The sequence below is a fragment of the Sphaeramia orbicularis genome, chromosome 9, assembly GCF_902148855.1.
Source record: "Sphaeramia orbicularis chromosome 9, fSphaOr1.1, whole genome shotgun sequence".
In the NCBI taxonomy this organism is placed as follows: Eukaryota; Metazoa; Chordata; class Actinopteri; order Kurtiformes; family Apogonidae; genus Sphaeramia; species Sphaeramia orbicularis.
Genome location: NC_043965.1, coordinates 2,588,538 through 2,611,776, shown reverse-complemented (window position 1 = coordinate 2,611,776; position 23,239 = coordinate 2,588,538). Strand labels below are relative to the sequence as shown.

At 37.3% G+C, this 23,239-nt stretch overlaps 1 protein-coding gene across 1 annotated transcript in view; it reads left to right on the top strand.

The window, feature by feature from the left end:
• top3b (DNA topoisomerase III beta) overlaps positions 1-23,239 on the top strand; it is a 28,709-nt gene extending 5,470 nt beyond the window's left edge. The window contains exons 2-18 of the mRNA XM_030144379.1: positions 495-626; positions 2,622-2,728; positions 3,452-3,526; positions 3,602-3,798; positions 7,149-7,305; positions 7,399-7,512; positions 8,638-8,728; positions 11,606-11,760; positions 12,812-12,917; positions 13,383-13,529; positions 14,398-14,571; positions 15,825-15,953; positions 16,452-16,601; positions 18,607-18,707; positions 20,603-20,804; positions 21,499-21,686; positions 22,737-23,239. Of these exons, the coding sequence (XP_030000239.1) occupies positions 495-626; positions 2,622-2,728; positions 3,452-3,526; positions 3,602-3,798; positions 7,149-7,305; positions 7,399-7,512; positions 8,638-8,728; positions 11,606-11,760; positions 12,812-12,917; positions 13,383-13,529; positions 14,398-14,571; positions 15,825-15,953; positions 16,452-16,601; positions 18,607-18,707; positions 20,603-20,804; positions 21,499-21,686; positions 22,737-22,982 (2,471 nt within the window). The 3' untranslated portion in view covers positions 22,983-23,239. The remainder of the gene's footprint in view (positions 1-494; positions 627-2,621; positions 2,729-3,451; positions 3,527-3,601; positions 3,799-7,148; positions 7,306-7,398; positions 7,513-8,637; positions 8,729-11,605; positions 11,761-12,811; positions 12,918-13,382; positions 13,530-14,397; positions 14,572-15,824; positions 15,954-16,451; positions 16,602-18,606; positions 18,708-20,602; positions 20,805-21,498; positions 21,687-22,736) is intronic.

Genomic DNA, 23,239 nt, shown 5'->3' with positions numbered 1-23,239 from the left:
AGACTTCCGACAAACATTTCTCAGAGTACGACATAAACTGCAAAAATCTAAATCTTACCAAGTGTATTTGTCTCATTTCTAGTCCAAATATCTCATCAGACTTAAAATAAGACATAATCACCTAAAGGGGAACTTTTCTGTGAGATATAAGAACTGATTTATAGACAATAGATCTGGAAGATCTGATTTCAAGATATCTCACCAAGATAATTTTCACTTGTTCCATTGGCAGATTTTTTTTTTTGCTTAAGTCAATATTTGTTTTTGCTTAATTCAGGTTTTTGTTTTTTTTTCTTAATTCAAGATTTTTTTTGCTTAATTCAACATTTTTTTTTTTTTTTTGCTTAATTCAAGGACATTTACACGTGGATCTCTTGGCTGTGGGTTGATAAGAGATTCTCGTTTGTTTTGGAAATGCAGTCCTAAACACTCCGAACAACAAGTGTTTTTGTACAATATTAACATTAAACATCTTTCTTTGTCCTGTTTTTTAGGAAACTGTACAAGTCGTAAAGGACTGAACGGAGCATGCTCAGTACACGAGTACACTGGCAGCTTCCAGGGTCAGAGTGTTCGCTTTAAGATGACCTCAGTCTGTGGTCACGTGATGAGTCTGGACTTCATTGGTAAGTATTCGTCAAACCACAGTCCTTCCACTTTCATACACATGCATTCATGGGTTTGTCTTTCATTGCTGTTGTGAAATGTTCTAATCGGTCCGTTTACCTTAAACTCACAGCAGTAACACTTCTCTCAGATGCTCTATCGGTGTGAATTGGATTGAAAATCCCCCCAAAATCCACTCTCTGATACAGTTTCCCAGAGTCACTCAGCGTAACTGCTGTAAAATATCTGAAATGTTGCAGCTTAAATGTCAGGACAAAAGTACGTGGACACGTTGAGTTCAGGTGTTTCTTTTCTAACAGGGGTCTGGGATACAAAACAATAAGACTAATGTCAGAATATAGTTTTATATTATGGGATAAATATCATAATTATCATTGCATTTGTTAGTTTGGTTTAAATTATCTTTGTTTCCAAAATGACTCAGAGATAGTTTTGACTTAATTTCTCTCAACTTTGATTTTTTTTTTTTTTTATCCATGACTATGATTTTAAATATTCAATGTGATGTTTATAAACTATATGGACATAAATATTAGGACACATCATATCTACAGCTGTAAGATGTCCTGTTCATGATGAGTTGACATAAAAACATCAATATTTCTTTACATTCCAACAGTGGATTTTTCTTCCTCAGTGAGATGTGAAAAAAGTAAGAAAGATGGTTAGTTGTAGTAGAAAATTATTATTTACAGTCAGAGTAGGAAAAATATTTCAGAAATTTAGAGGAAGAACATTTAAAATCATAGTCATGGCTTAAAACAAAATCAAAAAAGGTACAAAAATCTCCCATTAAACTTTAAGTAAATATTGATGTTTTTGTCTTAAATCCTCATGAACAGGACATCTTACTGCTGTAGACATGATGTGCCCCAATATTTATGTCCATATAGTTTATAAACATCAGTATTTCCGTAAAGATTAATGAGAGATTTTTCTTCTTCAATTAGATGTGATGAAAGTAGATGGTCAGTTCAGCAAAACATCAATAGAAAAGAAAAGAAAAGAAAAGAAAAGAAAAGAGAGAAATTACAGAAAAACCATCTCTGATGCATTTTGGAACAAAGATAACAATTTAAACCAAACTAACTAATGTAATGATATTTATCCCATAATATAAAACTATATTCTGACCAAGGTTCTAATAGTTTTGGATTTTTCATTATAGTTTAGTTTTATTTAGTTGAGACTTTTTTTTCTCTAATTCAGTTAGTTTTAATTCGTTTTTAGAACAGGTTTGCTAGTTTTATTAGTTTTCATTTTTTTTTCTAAATGCTTAGTTTTAGTTTAGTTTTAGTATTAATTTTAGTTTTGTCGTATCTTTTCTCTTCTTCTCCGTCGTATTCAAATAAATCCCAGACAGGACTCTGCTGCTTTCTCCCAACTTTAGTCTCCGTGTTTCCAGGTAGAGTGGGGATGAGAAGATGACCATAAACGACTAGTGACGAGAAGTGACGGGCCGTTAAATATCATATGGTGCCAGCAGCTAAAATTGCTTGAGGGAAATAAATCGCTTTTGTATCAATCCGACGTTGACAAAGACGAAAACGAAGGGAATTTTATCCATAATTTTTGTACGTTTTAGTTAGTTTTGTAAGAACACAATACAGTTTCAGTTAGTTATCATTTTTTTCTTTTAATTATAGTTTTTCTTTATTTCAGTTAACAAAAATGTTTTTTCAATTCTAGTTTTCATCATTTCGTTAGTTTTCGTTAACGATAATAACCTTGATTCTGACATTAGTCATTATTGTTTTGTATCCCACACCCCTGTTAGAAAAGAAACACCTGAATTTAACATGTCCACATACTTTTGTCCACATAGTGTATATATAGAGCTGAAGGTGTCAGTATTTGAATGTATGTTGGCGCATCATATAAATATCACTGTACTGATGCTGTGTCTGCTCCTCTGTCTTTCATTAAATGAACGCTGTGTTTGTGTGAAGTCTTTAAATAGAAATGACCACTCAGTCCTCCTGTGTGTTTTTAAGGGAAGTACAACAACTGGGACAAGGTGGATCCTGCAGAACTGTTCAGCAAAGCTCCCACAGAGAAGAAGGAGGCCAACCCCAAACTCAACATGGTCAAGTTCCTCCAGGTTGGTTTTTCAGAAGTATAGTCGATCACTACGTTCAGACAGGTGCACTCGTTCAGACACGTTCTTTTGAATTTTTGGGTGAAATCTGATTTTTTTTGTGTGTGCTCGTTCGTTGTTACACCCCAGGCTAGGGAAACCAGAACATAACATAAAATGGCTCCCCTCCTTCTTCCAGCTTCCAATAAAAGCCCATGCAGCTACTATACAGTCCAATATAATATTTAATTATTTATCATCACAACAAAAGGCGTCATGGAGGGCATGGCCAAAACAAACAAAATGGTTCTTAAGCAGAAAACTTCCTTATCTAACAAACAAAAAGAACAACAATTACTAACCTTCTTAACCAAAAAACAGGAGAAAACTGTGAAAACAATATGGCTTCCCTCCCCTACAGACACTGAACTGTTAACACAAAAACAAAGGATCAATTCTCTATTTACAATATTTACAATGATCAAAACTATCTGACAGAATCAAAATCTGTGATCTGGTGGAGCCTAAGCCTTTGACTCTGTACTGCATACATGGTTGCTATTGCACTTTTGACTAGATACTAAGCTGTTTCATTGCCATGTTCAATGTGTAATGACAATAAATTGAACCTGAATCTGAAAAAAGTGATCTTGCTCATTAAAAACACCCATGTTCCTCCTGGACTTCTGTGCTTTAGCGGTGGGTGTCATATCTGACGCTCACCACAGTTTTGCTGTGTTTCTCCAGGTTGAAGCCAGAGGCTGTGACTACGTAGTTTTATGGCTGGACTGTGATAAAGAAGGCGAGAACATCTGTTTCGAGGTAATTCACATCACGTGTCCGGGGTTTGATGTCTGGTAGAGTTGGAGTTGGACTAGTATCTGTCCTGCCTTCCAGGTGCTGGACGCCATCCAGCCCGTGATGAACAAGTCCAGTGGCCGAGAGAAGAGCGTTTACCGAGCCAAATTCAGCTCCATCACTGACACCGACATCTGGAACGCTATGAACCGCCTGGGAGAACCCAACCGCAACGAAGCCCTGTCGGTGGACGCACGGCAGGAGCTGGATCTGCGCATTGGATGTGCCTTCACTCGGTACGTTTTACAGCTCCACAGGGTCTGTCGGGGTCTGTACGGGGCTGTGAAGTCCTTGACAATGCTTGAATTTCAATGCTGTGAATTCAAGGTCTGAAAAGTGCTTGAATTTTCCTTTAAAGGTGCGGGAGACTTTCGTGACCAATTTTTCATCAAATCTGTCAAACCTCAGTCATATCCTCAGTATCACGAATCTGTAAGTCTTTCTGTGATTACTCACCTGAATCTCTTCCCTCACGGTGAATAATTTCTTCGTGCCATCCATCATAAATAAACCATGTGTTTACAAACAGAGCGGGGAGGTCTCTCGGGCATCTTCAGAATTTTGTCGCAACGTGCATTGTGGGAAACGGAGGTTTGCACAGCTGCTTGGCAGTGGCGTGAAAAAGCAACAAACACGACGTGGAAACGGCTGAAACGCGGAAACGGCTGGAGGAATATGCATAGAGGGAAGGGAGCTCTTGCCATTTCTGCATCATGTCTGTAGCAGCCAAGAAACTGTTCACCATAATGCAAGAGATTCAGGTGTGTAATCACAGAAAGACTTACAGATTCGTGATACTAAGGATATGACTGAGGGTTGACAGATTTGATGAAAAATTGGTCATGAAAGTCTGCTGCAGCTTAAAGTGCTTGGAATTCTAACTCTGTGATTTATTTATTTATGTATTTTTAATATTAACTCTGCCAGATTAGATGCCAAGACAAAGCTACTTAGAGGTGATACATTTAGACAAATAAAACTTTATGTCAAAAAAGAACATTCCCAGGTGTTCTCAGGTCGACTCCACGTACGTTTTTATCGTAATCTTTGGTTTGTTAAGAGTGTGTCTGAAGAACGCCAAGTGTCTTCCCTTTTTTGAATAAAACTTTGTGTTCTCCTTTAGTTTTTAAACTTTTTGCTATTATGAAACACTAGCGCGTTGACCCATGGGGAACGACAAGTTCTAGATGTGGTAGTTTTGATGCTAGGAGGAATTGACTTTTGGGAAAACAGGTTAATCTATATTTTATAAGTACTGATATAAAAATTGTTTCATAAATCATTCTTTAACATTTAAACAACAATTAATATATTAATACCAATGTCTAGGGACTGAAGTTAGTAAATTTGTTGTTCGTGTTTTTAACTTCATTTCCCGTCTTGCAGTGTGGTACTGCACAACTTCCTACTGACATGAAAAGCTGCTTCCTGTCCCTCTCCCTGGCAACTCCTTAGCAACCTGAATTAAATCAGTCCCTCCTGACTTTAAAAAAGGGAATTTATAAGAAAAAAATGTTATTAAATGTCGAGATGGGACTATTCCTCAGCTGTAGGTACCAAATTGGCCCGTTAAAACATCTCAATTTCTTAGAACCACACAGATAAACACACAGACAGATGCTCTGAGACCTTCCAGTATTATAATATAGTTATTTTTAGATGTTTAAAGCATAATATAATGTACAGTACATCATTGTGATAGACAGTGAAAAAATAATCACGAGTGTATGTATTTCTGTAGATATGTGTTTGACCCCAGCAATAAGGTGAAAATGCTTCAATTTGACCTTGATAAATGTGTGCAAACCCTGGTCTATGAGGTTCAGAGGCTGTTGGGCCGACTGTTGGCAGGGGAACGATGAATATGAGCGACCGAGATGACAACCATGAGTTTAGCAACTGTGTGGAAGTCTGAGTCCAACATTCTGTTGGTTGGTTTAGTAAAGTTCTAATGTCCACACATATCGTTAGCCTCATAGCGTAATTGCCTAAGTCATAATAGAGGGTATGCACGTGACGTCACCACTAGCGGAAGTCACTGCGGTTCCGCCCACTGAGTGACAGAAAGAGGGAGATGAGTAGCAGCGTTGGCTTCAATACCGTCTAAACTGAAGAACAATATTTCATAAAAAAGTGGGGAAGAGCTGTTGTGCAATTGATTGTATGAACAGGTTCTTAAAGCAGTGGGAGCTATCATTTTACAGACACCGAAAGACAAAGAAAAGAGAAGTAGATGGATCCACAAATCCAGGAAACCAAACCTAGATCTGTGGATCCTGTTTCGTGTCAGGTATTAATTTGTGCTGTATTTTTGGGTAAAATCAGACCTTAAATTACATATTGTTTTGGCTAACGTTACTTCTTAGTGCAGCTCTTGGTTTCATGATCAGATCTTTCATGGTTTTTGTCTTCATTTTGTGATTGTGAACCTTGTGCTCCTACATGATTAGTAAAACTAACTAAACTAAACTAAACTAACTAACTGAAACTGAGGCTAACCTAGTTTTTCAAATACGGGGGAACTGGAGAATAAAGCTACGATGGCGTATTAGAGCCACATAAGAAAATTAAAACACTTGTAACTACGAGCATAAAGTCATAAAATATCGACATAAAACGTGTAATTTTATGATAATAATTTCAAATACAAAAAGAATCACAATGCGATGAGAATAAAGTCATAGTTATAAAAAAAACCTCATAATTTAACAAAAATGTAATTTGTTTATGAGATTACAGTCGTCATATTCTGATAATAAAGCCATAATATTACAAGAATAATGTTGTAATTTACAAACAGGTGGGAAAAATATCATAATTTCCCAGAATCCAGTGGTGCCCTGCTGGTCCACAGCAGTAGTATCTGTGTTGGATAAAGGACTGGATCTGAACTAGACTCAGTAAATCTCCTCAGTCCCAGTAGATCATGCATATATTCACTGGGGTCAGTCCACAGTCTGCTGTAAATGCACTGTGGATCAGCTGGTTCTGGTCCTAGTTTTGGACCCCGGTTGTCAGTGATGATGAAACCATGTATATTTGTTTCAGGTAAAAATAGCGCTGATCCCCTCCACCCTGGATCAGGTCTGGGTCCTCCATTTGTGTCCACATGTCAGTGTTCATGGACCACTTGTTCTTTGGTAGCTCGTACAGATCCATGTCCAGTCCAATTGTCCTTCATTTAGTTTCATATTTCACATGTTCCCTTTTCTCTGGCTGTGTTTACTGCTATACTCCGTCATGTTGAGCAGGTTGGTTTAAGACACTCAGTCTGACTTAGAGGGGCGTGGCCCGAGGGGGAAGTGACGTATTTGCATACCCTCTATAGAAAATAAAAAAAGATGCACCTCATGGTTGAACTGTTCCGTGATTATTCAACTAAAACTGGACGCTTCATCCTAAAAATTTCATGCAATAATTGAAACAATAGTTCAGTTTCCACACTTGTTAACTGCCAGGTTTTATTGGAAACTTCAATTTCCTTTTTTTGTGTTTTTGCAGTGACACGTTTTGATCGGCTGTTTTTTAATATGATTACGATAACTGTGACCTAGATCTGTTTTCTGTTCCTTCATTACATCCTCAGCTTCCAGACTAAGTATTTCCAGGGTAAATACGGAAACTTGGACTCGTCCCTGATCTCCTTTGGACCATGTCAGACCCCGACGCTGGGCTTCTGTGTGGAACGTCACGATAAGATCCAGTCCTTCAAACCTGAGACTTACTGGGTCATCCAGGCGAAGGTGGGTCCAGGGGGGTCAGACCTCCAGCTGAGGTATAAGGGTTCCCTCTAACTGTGCTAGATGTTCAGACCTTCTGTGTTTGGTTCTGATCAGGTTTTCAAAGGGAAGGAGAGCCCGCTGACACTGGACTGGAACCGGGTCCGGGTCTTTGACAGGGAGGTGGGACAGATGTTCGTCAACTTGGCCAAAACGTCCAGGGAGGCCCAGGTGAGAGAGACTGACAGAGAGACGGGGCTGTTTCACACTCTGTCAACACTTGAAATCCATCAATATTCATGTTTTGTGGCGTAAATTTTTCCAGATCTGCAGCTGTTAGTTTCTAAACTAAATAGTCAAAAGTACTGGGACACATCATGTTCTACAGCTGTATGATGTCCTGTTCATGATGATTTGTGATATAAACATCGATATTTCCTTAAAGTTTAATGGGAGATTTTTCTCCCTCAGTAAGATGTGATGAAAGTAGATGGTTAGTTGTGGCAGAAAATTGTCATTTACAGTTGTAGCATGAAAAATACTTTTGAAATTTAGAGGAAGAACATTTAAAATCATAGTCATGGATAAAAAAACAAAATCAGTGTTGAGAGAAATTAAGTAAAAACCCTCTCTTGTGGGAAGCAAAGATAATAATTTAAACCAAGCTTCAAAAAATGCATCCATGACCAACTAACCATCAACTTTCTTCACATTTCCCCTCATTAAACTTTAAGGAAATATTGATTTTTTTTTTTTTAATCTCAAATCTTCATGAACAGGACATCTAAAAGCTGTAGACGTGATGTGTCATGGATTTTTTTTATAAAAATGATGTTGATATTAATGTTATATATAGTTTATAGTATAGTATATAGTTTTTAATAGTTATTATATCCCCGAAACTCGATTTCGGGGATATAGTCTCACATGTAGTCTAATATAATCTATTCTAATGTAATCCAATCTAGTCTAATCTATTATAATATAATATAATTTGACCTAATCTAATATAATATAATCTATTCTAATTTAATCTAATCTAATTTAACCTAACCTAACCTAACCTAGCCAAATCTAATCTAATCTAATCTAACCTAATCTAAAAACATGACCAATTAAATTTAACATTCATGCCAATATTAGGAAGCCACTCATTCATCTTGAACAGTAAATGTGGCCTCTTTGTTATTAGTTGATTTGTAGGAATCATCAGTTCTGTCAAACACATTGTAATTGATGCATTTCATGTTACACAGGTTCAGGTTTTGCAGATTCACCACAGGAGTGTGACCATAGATGATCTCTTAGATTTTTATTTGTCAGTATTACTAAAACGTCTCTGTGTCTCTGTTCCAGGTGGAGTCAGTGAGTAAGAAAGAGAAGGCGAAGCAGAGGCCTCAGGCTTTGAACACAGTGGAGATGCTCAGAGTGGCCAGTTCTGCCCTCGGTACGTTTCACACAAGTGGTTTTTATCTAGTTTTTATCTCACCGGTCTGTCGGGCACGAGCTACTGTGAAGGCTCTGGGTCTGATGTTATCTTCAATAACAGTTCTCTCTGACTAAACTACTGGTTGAATTCATTTCAAACTTTCTATGTATCTTCCTTGGGACAATGTCTGCAAAGTTTGTTCACAGCAAGGTTATAATAGTTTTGGATTTTTCATTCTAGTTTAGTTTTATTTAGTTTTGACTTTTTTTCTCTAATTCATTTAGTTTTAATTCGTTTTTAGAGCAGATTTGCTAGTTTTTATTAGTTTTTGTTTTTTTTTCTAAATGCTTAGTTTTAGTTTAGTTTTAGTATTAATTTTAGTTTTGTCGTGTCTTTTATCTTCTTCGCCGTCGTATTCAAATAAATCCCAGACAGGACTCTGCTGCTTTCTCCCAACTTTAGTCTCCATGTTTCCAAGTAGAGTGGGGACCAGAAGACGACTAAACGACAAATGACGACAAGTGGCGGATCATGAAGTGTCATATGGTGCCGCTAGCTAAAATTGCTAGAGTGAAATGAATCGATTTCATATCAATCCGACATTGACAAAGACAAAAATGAAGGGAATTTTATCCATAATTTTTATACGTTTTAGTTAGTTTTGTAAACACACAATACGGTTTCAGTTAGTTATCGTTTTTTTTTTTCTTTTAATCATAGTTTTTCTTTATTTCAGTTAATGAAAATGTTTTTACAATTTTAGTTTTCATCATTTCGTGAGTTTTCGTTTACGATAATAACCTTGGTTCACAGTTGTGAAATACTTTGATTTCTGAGTTGTTGACGATTTGTTGTAATAGAAAAAATGTGCCTTTACTCCTAATGGTCCATATTTTGATGGTTGATAGCATATAAAATGTTACATATGTGTGTTTCTCTGAAACGGGGTTTATTTTAGTATCTGTCACTTTTTCAGCTTTTTAGACCCAATAATAAAAGGTAAATGTAGACATATTTCCCTAACCCTAACCCTAATGATGACCTCACATAAGTGCAAAAAAAAATTCTACTCTTCCTCTGAGCCATCCCATAATTAATGAATTTTTAATAAAATATTGGGTCCAAAAATAGGACCCAAATATGGACATTAAATCTCCCTAGGTGTCAGTGCATTAGGTGTGAAAACATGTCTGTAAATGGTCTTCTATAGACTATAAATAAAGACACTGTGTTAAATGTGTCGATCCTAGTGGTTTTTCTAATCCACATGTGGGTTTTTCATCAGTCTCAGTCTCATTCCAGGTTTGGTGTGGAACCCATCATGTCCACTGGTGTTACATGCAGAACCTGAACATTTAAACACATATAAATCACGAATGATTTTGTAACAGTTTAATAGTAGTGCGTAATTTTCGTGTCCTTTTTACTGTTACATGCGGATTTTTGTATAAAAATAATATAAAAATGTGTTTTATCTGAAAATAGTTTCTCTTTTATCTCAGTAATTTTTTTTTTTTTAAATCGACCCAAAGTGCTTCCATACTTGCTTCATAACATTCGTCTACATCTGGTTTGAATGTTTAGCCCCTCTGTCCTGTTTTTAGGTCCAGTTTCATAGAAGCACCCAGATATCAGTCTAGTTCCTATTGATCACTGATAGAAGTCATATATGGACTTTGATTGGATTAGTTCAGTTCTCCTCCAGTGAAAGTCCCGCCCACTTCTACTGTTAGATTGATCTGCATCCAGACCACAGGACTGGAACATAGAACAGAACCTGACAACCTCACACATTCAACTGGGGGTTGATTCACATATAACATGACGCTGACATACAGGGACACTGGGACTATTTTAATCTGATTAACACATGCAAAACCAGTACAGGTCTGAGATACTGTGTTCAGCTGCGGAGTAATTATTAGGCCTGTAACGGTACACAAAATTTTCGGTTCAGTACATTTTCGGTTTTGAAAGCCACGGTTTGTTTTTTCGGTTCGGTACAGGAAGAAAGAAAACCCCTCAAAATGTCTTTAATGCATTTATTATGAATTTTTGAACATTTCCCCCCAATTTTTGGAGACAATAGAATATAGAAAAACTGGAATAATATAATTCTGCTGCTATAAATCAAATAGAAAATAAAACAAATCAAATATTACTAAATGTATTTTAAACATTAGTATTGCATTTTTACCAGAAAGGTAGTTTTGAACAAACAACAAAAATGTAATCCCAGTTCGGTCAGTTCACATTCTGCATAAAAAGAACAACAAAAAACTTCCACATGAAGTGCAACATTAACAAGAGGGTAAACTGGTGTTCTGTTTAAACAAACTGAAGAGAAACACTGACAACAAAATTAACCTAATTATTTATTTTAGTTTAGAACAGCTAACAAACTGCTATTATACAGTATGTGTGTGAGAGAGAGAGAGAGGGAGAGAGAGAGAGAGAAAGAAAGAGAGAGAGAGCGAGTGCTGCTATTTCGTATTTTGTGTCAATGTGCACTCCTTCAATATGTCCATGTGGAACTTGCGTGGATTTAAAGTTCCGCATTGACCGACATCTGTAGTTCCTTTTTCTTTTTCTCAACATACTGTGCCGTTTGGATACAGCTGTGTACCGAAACGGTTCGGTTCAGTATGTGGACCGTTACAGGCCTAGCAATTATGTTTTATCATCCATATAGACATAACATGCTTATAATTAAACACAAAAGCCAAGACCATTTGAAAAGTTTAGGTTTTAATGGAATTTTTCTCCACTGACACCAAAAATAAGACTTAATTGAGTTCCTGTCATTGAAATGATTAGTTTCCAGTTCATAGTTTTATAGTTTAATTAAATAAAACTACAAGAAATGATAAGTGATTGTTGTTTGTGTTGTGTTAGGCATGGGTCCCCAGCATACGATGCAGATCGCAGAGCGTCTGTACACGCAGGGCTACATCAGCTACCCCCGTACTGAGACCACCCAGTACCCGGAGAACTTTGACCTGAAGGGAACCCTGAAGCAGCAGGCCAACAGCCCCTTCTGGGCGGAGGAGGTGAGGCAGCAGCTGGGATTTAAGGGTTAACATTCTTAATATTATTGCTAGTGCTCATCTTACATTGTACAGTATGCAAAGTGAAGTCTTATTTTAGTGATACATTACTTAGGTTTGATATCAATAAAATCGGTGTTGAATGTGGAAAAAAAAGGGTTAACACTGTGACGGTTCCAGTTCCATTCACACCTGGTGTTAACAAACTTCTCCATGAGTCTCACTTCATGTACTTCACGCAAATAAACAACTGTGGTATTTACGTTTACACAGACCAAATGCATTAGAATACAGATTACATTAGATTACATTGAACTTTATTGATCCATCAGGAAATTGCGGTTCCAGTAGCAGCACAACACTGACTGTACATAAGAAATATTACAAGAATTCTCCTTTTCTACTGTTCTACTTCAGTTCTGTTTTTATTTTACTTTTGTTTAAATTCGATATTATATTTTCTTCTTTTACTTTTTAGGGGCTTTTTCTAAAAAATTTATATTCATATTCAATTCTTATTTTCTGACGTGTTGGTTTTTTTATTCATATTGTTGCACTGTCTGGAAAAGCACTGAACACGCAATGACAATTAAAGCTATTCTATTTTAATCTATTCTGTTAAATTCAGTTCAGTTCTATTCTGTTGTGGTCTATTTTATTCTTTCATTCTGTTCTATTGTGTTCTGTTCTATTCTGTTTTACTCAGTTCTATTCTATTCTGCTCTATTTTATTGTATTCTATTCTGTTCAATTCAGTTCTATTTTATTCTTTTATTCTATTTCATTCTATTCTGTTTTATTCTAATTTATTCTATTTTATAATTCTATTCTATTCTATTCCTCATTCAGGTGCACGGTTTCAACTTCATTGTATCATTAACTTCATCACCAAATGCAATGTCTGTGCCAATTTTTTTTTGCTCAAATTAAGTTCTACCAGACTAGAAACTATCAAAAGAAAACATCTTAGTGCAAACCCTAAATGCAGGGTCTCATATTCAGTGTCAGTTTGTGTGTGGATGCACTTAAATGTGGTCCATTACATGTCTACCAGGTGAAGACTCTGCTTTCTGCTGGAATAAACCGACCCAGGAAAGGAACAGATGCTGGAGACCACCCACCCATCACCCCCATGCGGGCGGCGTCAGAGGGGGAACTAGGTGGGACATCGAACTATATGAACTATATCTGTAACAGGTCCATCAGACTGATATCCTGATTTTAAATATCTTATATAGGAAGTTGTTTCTTACTCATTATGATGATGATTCTGTTTTTACTTCCCAGAATATCCACAAATAACGCACACTACAAACAAAAAGTTAAGGATATTTCTTTTTTTTGGTCATTTTTTTGGTCATTTTTGCCATTTGTAAATAAAGTTATGTCTGGTCATTAAAAAAATGTCTTTCAATTCAGTTCACACACAAAAAAGTTAAAAGCGCTGTGCAAGAATCCCAACTGAAAAAAAATAGCCCAAAAATTCAAAATATCCTTAACTTTTTGTTTGTAGTGTATGTGCTCTCACCTCAGTAAAGTCACAGCCACATTCTGCTGCTTTAAACGAAGCATCAGAAACATTAATAGAAGAGTTTGACCTGGTTTCGTCCACTGCTTCTGCACAGGAAGTGACGGCTGGCGTCTCTACGAGTACATCACACGGCATTTCATCGCCACTGTCAGTCAGGACTGCAAGTATCTACAGACCACCATCGACTTCAACATCGGAGGAGAGTCCTTCTCATGTAGCGGCAAAACGCTGATATCACCAGGTAGGTTGATGACTACGTGTTTTTATTATTATTATTAATAATAACATTAACAATAATTATGATAATAATGATGATAATAATTGTAATAAAAGAAATAATCATTCTAATAGAAACAATAATATTAATAGCAACAATAATACTATTAATGATAATAATAATAGTATTAACAGTAATAATAATGCTAATGGTAACAATATAATAGCAATAATAATAATAATAATGATAATAATGATGATAATAAAGGTGATGATGATAAAAAATAATAGTATTAACAATAATATTAATAGCAACAATAATACTAATAATGATGATAATAATAATAGAATTAACAGAAATAATAATACTAATGGTAACAATATAATAGTAATAATAATAATTTTAATAATAATAATAATGATAATGGTGATGATGATGAAAAAAATAATAGTATTAACAATAATAGTAATGCTAATAATAACAACAATAATAATAATAATAATAATAATAATAATAATGATAATAATAGCAACAATAATACTGAAAATGATAATAATAGTATTAACATTAATAATAATGCTAATAGTATCAATATTAATAATATTCATAATAGTAATAATAATGATAATAATATTGTACTCTCACACTCAAGATTTTCACTTGAGATTTCAAAATACTGAGCATAATATTAGAATAAAGGGTGATAAAAAAAGTTAAAAATAGAGGAAAAAAATAGCAAAATGGGTCAAAAATGGGTCTTTATGGGTTAATGAAATGACCAAAAATGGTCATTTGCCTGATAAAGGGTTAATATTGCTGAAAGAAGTGCTAATATTTACAGTAACCATTGTTGTATTGGATGGATCTGACTGAGTGTATTCCACATATGAAGGTTACACGGCGGTGATGCCGTGGCAGGGAATCCCTCTGGAGGAGGCCATGCCGGTTTGTGAACGCGGAGACGCTTTCACCGTGGACGAGATCAAGCTGGTGGAAAAGCAGACGAATCCGCCGGACTACTTGACGGAGGCCGAACTCATCACCCTCATGGAGAAACACGGCATCGGTTTGTCTGGGCTGGGCCTCTTTCACACAGTAGAGCACAGGTGTCAAACATGCGGCCCCAGGGCCAAATCTGGCCCACAAAAGGGTCCAGTCTGGCCTGCGGGATGAAGTTGTGAAATGCAAAAATTACACTATGATATTAACAATCCTTTTAGTTCAGGTTCCACATTCAGACCAATTCAATCTCAAGTGGGCAGGACCAGTCAAATACTATCATAATAACATAAATAATGACAACTCCAAATTGATCTCTTAGTAAATGTAAATATTTTCATGTATTTACACTAAAACAAAGTATAATTTCGTAAAAAATGTGAATAACCTGAACAAATATGAACAACCTGAAATGTCTTAAGAGAAGTAAGTACAATTTTAACAATATTCTACCTGTTGTTAAATGTATTTGTAGATCCACTGTGATCTGTAAGTTATAATGAACATGTGTAAATGATAAACCAAGGCATAATATTGTTAGAATTACACTTACTTTTTCAGTTTGTTCATGTTATTCACATCTTTTTAAAGGATAGTTTGTAGATGTACATCTTTTCATAATGTAAATTTACTTTTTTCGCTCTAAAACATAGAGAAAAGTTTGGACTTGACATTATTTATATATTATTATGTTACTATTTTACTGGTTTGGCCCACTTCTGATCAAATTTAGCTGAATGTGGAACCTGAACTTAAATGGGTTTGACACCCCTGTAGTAGAGGGTTAGGGTTAGGGTTGTAATTGTAATTATGACCCTTTTTGCAGTATCACATATTTTTAGCACAATTTAACTGTACTATAAAGAATCAGTTATGAAGTAACTATGCATTGTTTTAGTGCATATGAAGTTCTTGTTTTAAAAAAAAAAAAAAAGAATAACAATATAAATGTTCTTCTTAGTGTAACTTTTTGAAAATTACCCAAGACTTTCCTGCAAAAAAGTGTGTGGATGATTTAACGATAGCGGCCATATTGAAAAAGGCAACAACAACTGGCTGCAGTGGGATGATCATCCACCAGGGGGCAGAAAACACATATCAGGTCATATACAACAGGCTTTTAAGGAAAGTAGTAACCTTGTTGATTAGAAAGAGGTCTCAGAACCTGGTGTAGCAAATATGATACAAATGGTTTTAAAGGGTTAAAAACAGAGATAATTAGAGTCACTGACACATGAATGACCTGACCTGCTGACAAACTAGAACAGCCAACAGTTTCAGTGTTTGTGTCACCAACTGGTTTGTTTCCTGGTCTTGCAGGTACGGATGCGAGCATCCCCGTCCACATCAACAACATCTGCCAGAGAAACTACGTAACGGTGGAGAACGGACGCAAACTGAAGCCCACCAATCTGGGCATCGTTCTGGTGCACGGCTACTACAAGATAGGTCATTAAACGCAAATTCAGTCCAATTTAGCTGTTTAATATGAAGACTTGACTCTGTTCAATGTTTTTATTAGATTTATTCTATTCTATTCTGTTCTGTTCTATTCTATTCTATTCTGTTCTATTCTATTCTCTTCTATTCTGTTCTATTCTATTCTATTCTGTCCTATTCTATTCTATTCTGTTCTATCGGTCCTATTCTATTCTATTCTGTTCTGTTCTGTTCTATTCTATTCTGTTCTATTCTATTCTATTGTGTTCTATTCTGTTCTGTTCTATTCTGTTCTGTTCTATTCTATTCTATTCTGTTCTATTCTATTCTGTTCTATTCTACAGTCTGTGGAGGCTGTTGCCATATTCTGTCTCTTTCCAAATGTTACGAGTTTGTCACAGACATTAAAGTGTAGAATAGTTTTTGTATTCACTGTTAAATAAAGGTTCAGGTGAATTGACAGGTGGGTGAATAATAAATCCTCAGTGCGCTGCTGTTTTCCTGCAGATGCTGAGCTGGTGTTGCCCACCATCCGCAGTGCGGTGGAGAAGCAGCTGAACCTCATCGCTCTGGGAAAAGCCAACTTCCAGCAGGTCCTGCAACACGCACTCGACATATTCAAGAGGAAGTTCCACTACTTTGTGGATTCCATCACCAGTGAGTTCACCAATGAAACGCATGATTGTCTACAGGACATCTAGTGTTTGATGGAAAGTATAAAAATATTACAACAGTGGGTACACAAACTAAAGTAGCAGTGAACAAAACACAAAGTAAATGTGAAAGAAATATATTGTTTTAATTGGAATAGTAATACACACTTTAGATTTTTGATTTTATTTTTTTTATCTTAATTGGTTTAGATATGTTATTTGTGATTATTTCAGCATATTGATCATTGTATAAGAAGTTTAACCCAATTACAAAAGCCCTCCTCCAAACTAAAATATCTCAGAATTTCAAATAAATAGGTCCACTCCACCCTGTCACAAGGTTGTAATAGTTTTGGATTTTTCATTATAGTTTTACTTTATTTAGTTATGACTTTTTTTTTTCTCTCATTCAGTTAGTTTTAATTAGTTTTCAGGGCCGGTTTGCTAGTTTTTATTAGTTTTTATTTTTTTCTAAATGCTTAGTTTTAGTTTAGTTTTAGTTTTTTCATATCTTTTATCTTTCTTTATCATATTCAAATAAATCCCAGACAGGACTCTGCTTTTTTCTCCCAACTTTAGTCTCCATGTTTTCAGGTAGAGTGAGGACCAGAAGACGACTCTAAATGACAAGTGACGACAAATGATAGAGCGTGAAATGCCATATGGTGCCGTCAGCTAAAATTGCTTGAGTGAAATAAATCGATTTCATATCAGTCTGACATTAAAAGATGAAAACGAAGGGAATTTTATCCATAATTTTTATATGTTTTAGTTAGTTTTGTAAGCACACAATACAGTTTCAGTTAGTTATAATTTTTTTCTTTTAATTATAGTTTTTATTTATTTCACTTAATGAAAATGTTTTTTCAGTTCTAGTTTTCATCATTTCGTTAGTTTTCATTAGCAATAATAACTTTGCCCTGTCTCGAGCTTTCTCAACATCTCATGCTGAGAAAGCTGTGTTTGGCTCCCCCCTCGGTCATGTTAAATTATTTAGTACCCTTCTTACATTATACAGGGGTTGGACAAAATAATGGAAACACCTTAAAAAATCAACAAAATATAATTTAATATGGTGTAGGTCCGCCTTTTGCGGCAATTACAGCCTCAGTTCTCTGAGGTATTGATTCATACAACTTGTGAATTCTTTCCAAAGGAATTTTAAGCCATTCTTCAGTCAGAATACCCTCCAACTCTTTTAGAGACGATGGCGGTGGAAATCGACGTCTTACTTGAATCTCTAAAACTGACCATAAATGCTCAATAATGTTGAGGTCTGGGGACTGTGCCGGCCATACGAGATGCTCAACTTCATTAGAATGTTCCTCATGCCATTCTTTAACAATTCTAGCTGTATGGATTGGGGCATTATCATCTTGAGGTGAAGGTGTTTCCATTATTTTGTCCAACCCCTGTAGAATTGTCTGTCAATTATAAACCCATTCTGGTCTACTTTTAAGAGTCCTGGCAGTAGACTTTCCAGTCTTTTTGTCAGAATTTTACAAAGTGTTTTTAAATCAAAATTTAAAAGGTTAATTGGTCTCATGATCTCACATTTATTGTTCTGTGTACCTAGTTTGGGGAGCAGTGTACTCAGAGCCCCCCCTCATAGAAGGTGGGAGCGTTCCATTCTGGAGGGACTCCAAGAAGGGGTGTTTTTAATTTGAACCCCCACCACCACCACCACCACCACCACTAAAATGTCATCATTTGTTCCTTGTGCCATTATTAACATTTCCTGAAAATTTCATCAAACTCCATCCATAACTTTTTGAGTTATCTTGCTAACAGACAGACAAACCCAGCTGAAAACATAACCTCCTTGGCGGAGGTAAACATAAGCTCCTTGGTGGAGGTCATAAATCTTCGTTTTGCTGCCACAGAGGCTCAGTTGAATTAAAGTCTTATCGTCCTCCACCATGAAGGCTGAACATAAGATCCACAGAAACATGTCCACGCAGTAGGCTAACTCTAATATTCTAATAATAAATCCCTGTTGTGTGTTAAAGGCATGGATGAGCTGATGGAGGTGTCCTTCTCCCCCATCGCTGCCACTGGAAAACCCCTGTCCCGCTGTGGGAAGTGTCACCGCTTCATGAAGTACATCCAGGTCAGGTTCACCGTCCTGTTTGTATTCATTCAGCCACGACGGTCCCATCAGTCACAACTCATCTATCAATCAATCAAATTTTATTCATACAGTAACATATAACAAAAGTTTTCTCACGACACTTTGCATATAGAGCTGTGTGTACACTGTGTGTGTGTGTTTGTGTTTCTCTTGTGTGTGTGTGTGTGTGTGTGTGTGTGTGTTTCTTGTGTGTGTGTGTGTGTGTGTTTCATGTGTGTGTTTCCAGTGTGTGTGTGTATGTGTGTTTCTAGTGTGTGTGTGTGTGTGTGTGTTTCTAGTGTGTGTGTGTGTGTGTGTGTTTCATGTGTGTGTTTCCAGTGTGTGTGTGTGTTTCATGTGTGTGTTTCCAGTGTGTGTGTGTTTCCAGTGTGTGTTTCCAGTGTGTGTCTGTGTGTGTGTGTTTCTAGTGTGTGTGTGTGTTTCCAGTGTGTGTTTCCCAGTAGGTGTGTTTCATGTGTGTGTTTCTGGTGTGTGTTTCTTATGTGTGTTTCCAGTGTGTGTGTTTCTGGTGTGTGTTTCCTATGTGTGTTTCCCAGTGCTTGTTTCCCAGTTTTCATGTTTCCAGTTTGTGTTTCTAGTGTGTGTGTGTGTTCCCAGTGTGTATCGTGTGTGTGTTCCCAGTGTGTGTGTTCCCAGTGTGTATGTGTGTGTGTTCCCAGTGTGTGTGCGTGTGTTGTGAGTCATGTGAGGTTGGCGCTGCGTCCTTCGTGCTCTTAAACGCTGTGGTCGTCGTCAGAACCACTTAGACGTTCATGCATAAATCATGCCTCCAGTCCAGTCTGTGTTTGGTCGGTCCTCTTTGGATCTGAATAAATGAGCAGAATCAGCCGCTGGACGTTTCACTCACATGTTCTGATGGAAACGTTTCTGCCATTGTGTTTGTTCTGTCTGATGATTATTACATTTATAGTTTCAGGAACTTTAGGAAACTTTACTCGTACTTTTTGCTCATGTATTTGTAGGATTTACTGTTTAATGCACTTATTTGAACGTTACTTTCAGCATTTTATTTATTCTGTTGTTCATTTATGCTCTTTTTCTTCATTATTTTGTTGATTTTCTTTATTATTTTGGTCATTTTGTTTGATTTCCTGATTATTTTCATTAGTTTGTTCATTTCTTAAATTGTTTAATTCTTATTCATTTATTTTTCACTGGTTTGGTCTTTTTAGTTAAATTTTTTTTTATCATTTTGTTGTTTTTGTTTTTTTTTTGTCATATTTTGTCTTTTGATGTAATGATTTTCTTTATTTGTTTTTCATTTTTGATTGTTTTTGTCATTTTTTTAGCTTTTGTTATATTTGATCATACTTTGTTGATTTTCTTCATAGTTTGTCATTTTTATTTTTTTTGTTAGTTTGTTAGTTTGTTCATTTCTTTGATTAATTTTCTCTGTTCCATTCAGTGGAAAAGCCAAAACATACTCAGAGTCAATAACTCATTGTACCGTGTTGACATTAAACGACCGACCTTCACCTTCACCTTCACCTTCACCCTCACCTTCCTCTTCACCTTCACCCTCACCTTCACCCTCACCTTCACCCTCACCTTCCTCTTCACCTTCACCCTCACCTTCACCCTCACCTTCACCATCACCTTCCTCTTCACCTTCACCTTCACCTTCACCCTCACCTTCCTCTTCACCTTCACCCTCACCTTCACCCTCACCTTCACCCTCACCTTCCTCTTCACCTTCACCCTCACCTTCACCCTCACCTTCCTCTTCACCTTCACCCTCACCTTCACCCTCACCTTCACCTTCACCCTCACCTTCACCCTCACCTTCACCCTCACCTTCACCCTCACCTTCCTCTTCATCCTCACCTTCACCCTCACCTTCCTCTTCATCGCTGTCCCTGTCCTGGTGTCCTCAGGCCAAGCCCAGCAGACTCCACTGTTCCCACTGTGATGAGACCTACAGCCTCCCCCAGAACGGAGCCATAAAACTGTACAAGGAGCTGCGCTGTCCTCTGGACGACTTCGAGCTGGTTCTGTGGACGTCCGGAGCCCGAGGGAAGAGCTACCCACTGTGTCCATACTGCTTCAGCAACCCCCCCTTCAGAGACATGAAGAAAGGTACCACTGCTCTGACAAGTATTCACTGAGCAACAGAATGAAGACTGAACATGGAATATGCTAGGACAGGATCTGATCTGATCTGATCTAATCTAATGTGATCTAATCGGATCTAATCTAATCAGATTGGGTCATTTTTCTTTTATCTTGTATTTTCTTAACTTTTCTTTCTATCTTCTCTTTTCCTCTTATTTTTTATCTTATCTTTTTTTATCTTATATTTTCTTTTTTATCTTATGTTGCCTTTTCTTCTTTTTTTATCTTATCTTTTCATATATCTTCTCTTCTTTTTTTTTTTGTCTTCTTTTCTTATGTTATCTTTTCTTATTTTTCTTTTCTATTTTATCTTATATTCTGTTTTTTCTTTTTTATCTTATCATTTTTCTTTTTTTAGATCTTATCTTTTCTTGTTTTTTAATCATATCTTTTCTAATCTTTTATCTTTTTTCTTATCTTTTTTCCTTTCTTTTTATCTTTTGTTTTCTTCTGTCTTTTTTATCATATCTTTTCTAGTCTTTTCTTAACGTTTTTCTTTTCTTTTTATCTTATATTTTCTGTTTTCTTGTTCTCTTTTCTTATTTTTTTCTTTTTTTATATTATCTTCTGTTATCGTTTCTTCTCATCATTTTTCTTTTTTAATCTCATCTCATCTCAGTGCTGTCTTGTGCTTATTCTTTCTTCTTCTTTCCTTCAGGTATGGGCTGTAATGAGTGCACCCACCCCTCCTGCCAACACTCGCTCAACTCTCTGGGGATTGGACAGTGTGTGGAATGTGACTCGGGGGTCCTGGTGCTGGACCCCACCTCTGGACCCAAGTGGAGGATGGCCTGTAACAAATGTAACGTGGTGGTTCATTTCTTTGAACACGCGCATCGAGTTCAGGTGAGACGACAGGAAGTGGTTCTGCAACACACGTTCTAATAATACTGTTAAAAATCTGACTTTATCTGAAGTTTAATGCACAGTTTGGAATGTTTCTGCATTAACGTAAAAGTCTGAAACCAACCAGGGTCATATGTTTTAGATTTAGTTGATTTTTATGTAGATTTTGTGTGTTTTTGTGTTTACTTGGTTTTGCTCATTTTTGAGGAAGTGGAAGAAATAACACTTTGATTTTTGTGACTGAACCGTGTTTTATTTTTATACATATTTTATTATTTATAACAAACCCTTTGAGCCCAGACCCCAGGTCCTGGACGGTAAAATAGTCTGTGGTAAAACTTCTCCTGTTCTTTTCATAATGAAACTGTGTTCATCTGATGTTTCAGTTCGTGTGTTTGATATTTGTCTGTTTTCAGTCACAGCTGCTTTTAACACATCCTCTGTTTATCCTCCTTCTCCTCCTCTTCCTCTTCCTCCCCCTTCTCCTTCTCCTCCTCTTCCTCTTCCTCCCCCTTCTCCTTCTCCTCTTCTTCCCCCTCCTCCTTCTCCCCCTTCCCCACCTCCTCCCCCTCCTCTTCGTCCTCCTCCTCCCTCTTCTCCTCCTCTTCCCCTTCCTGCTCCTTCTCCTCCTCTTCCTCCTCCTTATCCTCCTCTTCCTCCTCTTTCTCCTTTTCTTCCTCCTCCTCTTCCTCCTCCTCCTCTTCCTCCCTCTCCTCCTCCTACTCTCTCTCCTTCTCCTCCTCCTCCCTCTCCTCTTCCTCCTCCTTCTTCTCCTCCTCCTCCTCTGCTTCTTCCTCCTCCTTCTCTTCCTCTTCCTCCACCTCCTCCTCCTCCTCCACCCTCTCCTCCTCCTCCTCCTGTTCCTCCTCCTCCACCCTCTCCTCCTCCTCCTCCTGTTCCTCCTCCTCCTCCCTCTCCTCTTCCTCCTCCTCCACCTCCTCCACCCTCTCCTCCTCCTCCTCCTCCTCCACCCTCTCCTCCTCCTCCTCCTCTTCCTCCTCCTCCTCCTCCTCCTCCTCCTCCTCCTCCTCCTCCTCCTCCTCCTCCCAGGTTGCTCAGGACAGTTGTGATGCCTGTGATGCCTCTCTGGTTGCCGTGGACTTTAATAAAACTCGCAGTCCTCTTCCTGCCGGTGAAACCCAACACACCGGCTGCGTCTTCTGCGATCAGATCTTCCAGGACCTGGTGGAGCTCAAACACGCCACCATGAGGCACCCCATGCACCGGGGCGGGGGGGGCGCGGCGAGGGGGGCGGGGACGAGGACGGGGGCGCCGCGGCAACCCCAAGAAACCTAAAGACAAGATGGCGGCGTTGGCGGCGTACTTTGTATAGTTGGATGTGTTTGTGTCGTCAGTGGACTTTACATGTGAATGGAATTAAACCCAAAAGTAAAACCTGTGAGAAAAACAAATGAAGTGTTTCTCATCTTTCTGATGCACTCAAATAGTTTTTGCCAGATTTGAAAAAGTCCACAGTTTCTTTATTCTTTGCCAAAATAGAAGAACAGACTCCAGGGCTTGAATGTGATTGTCCTAATTAAAGCCTTAATTAT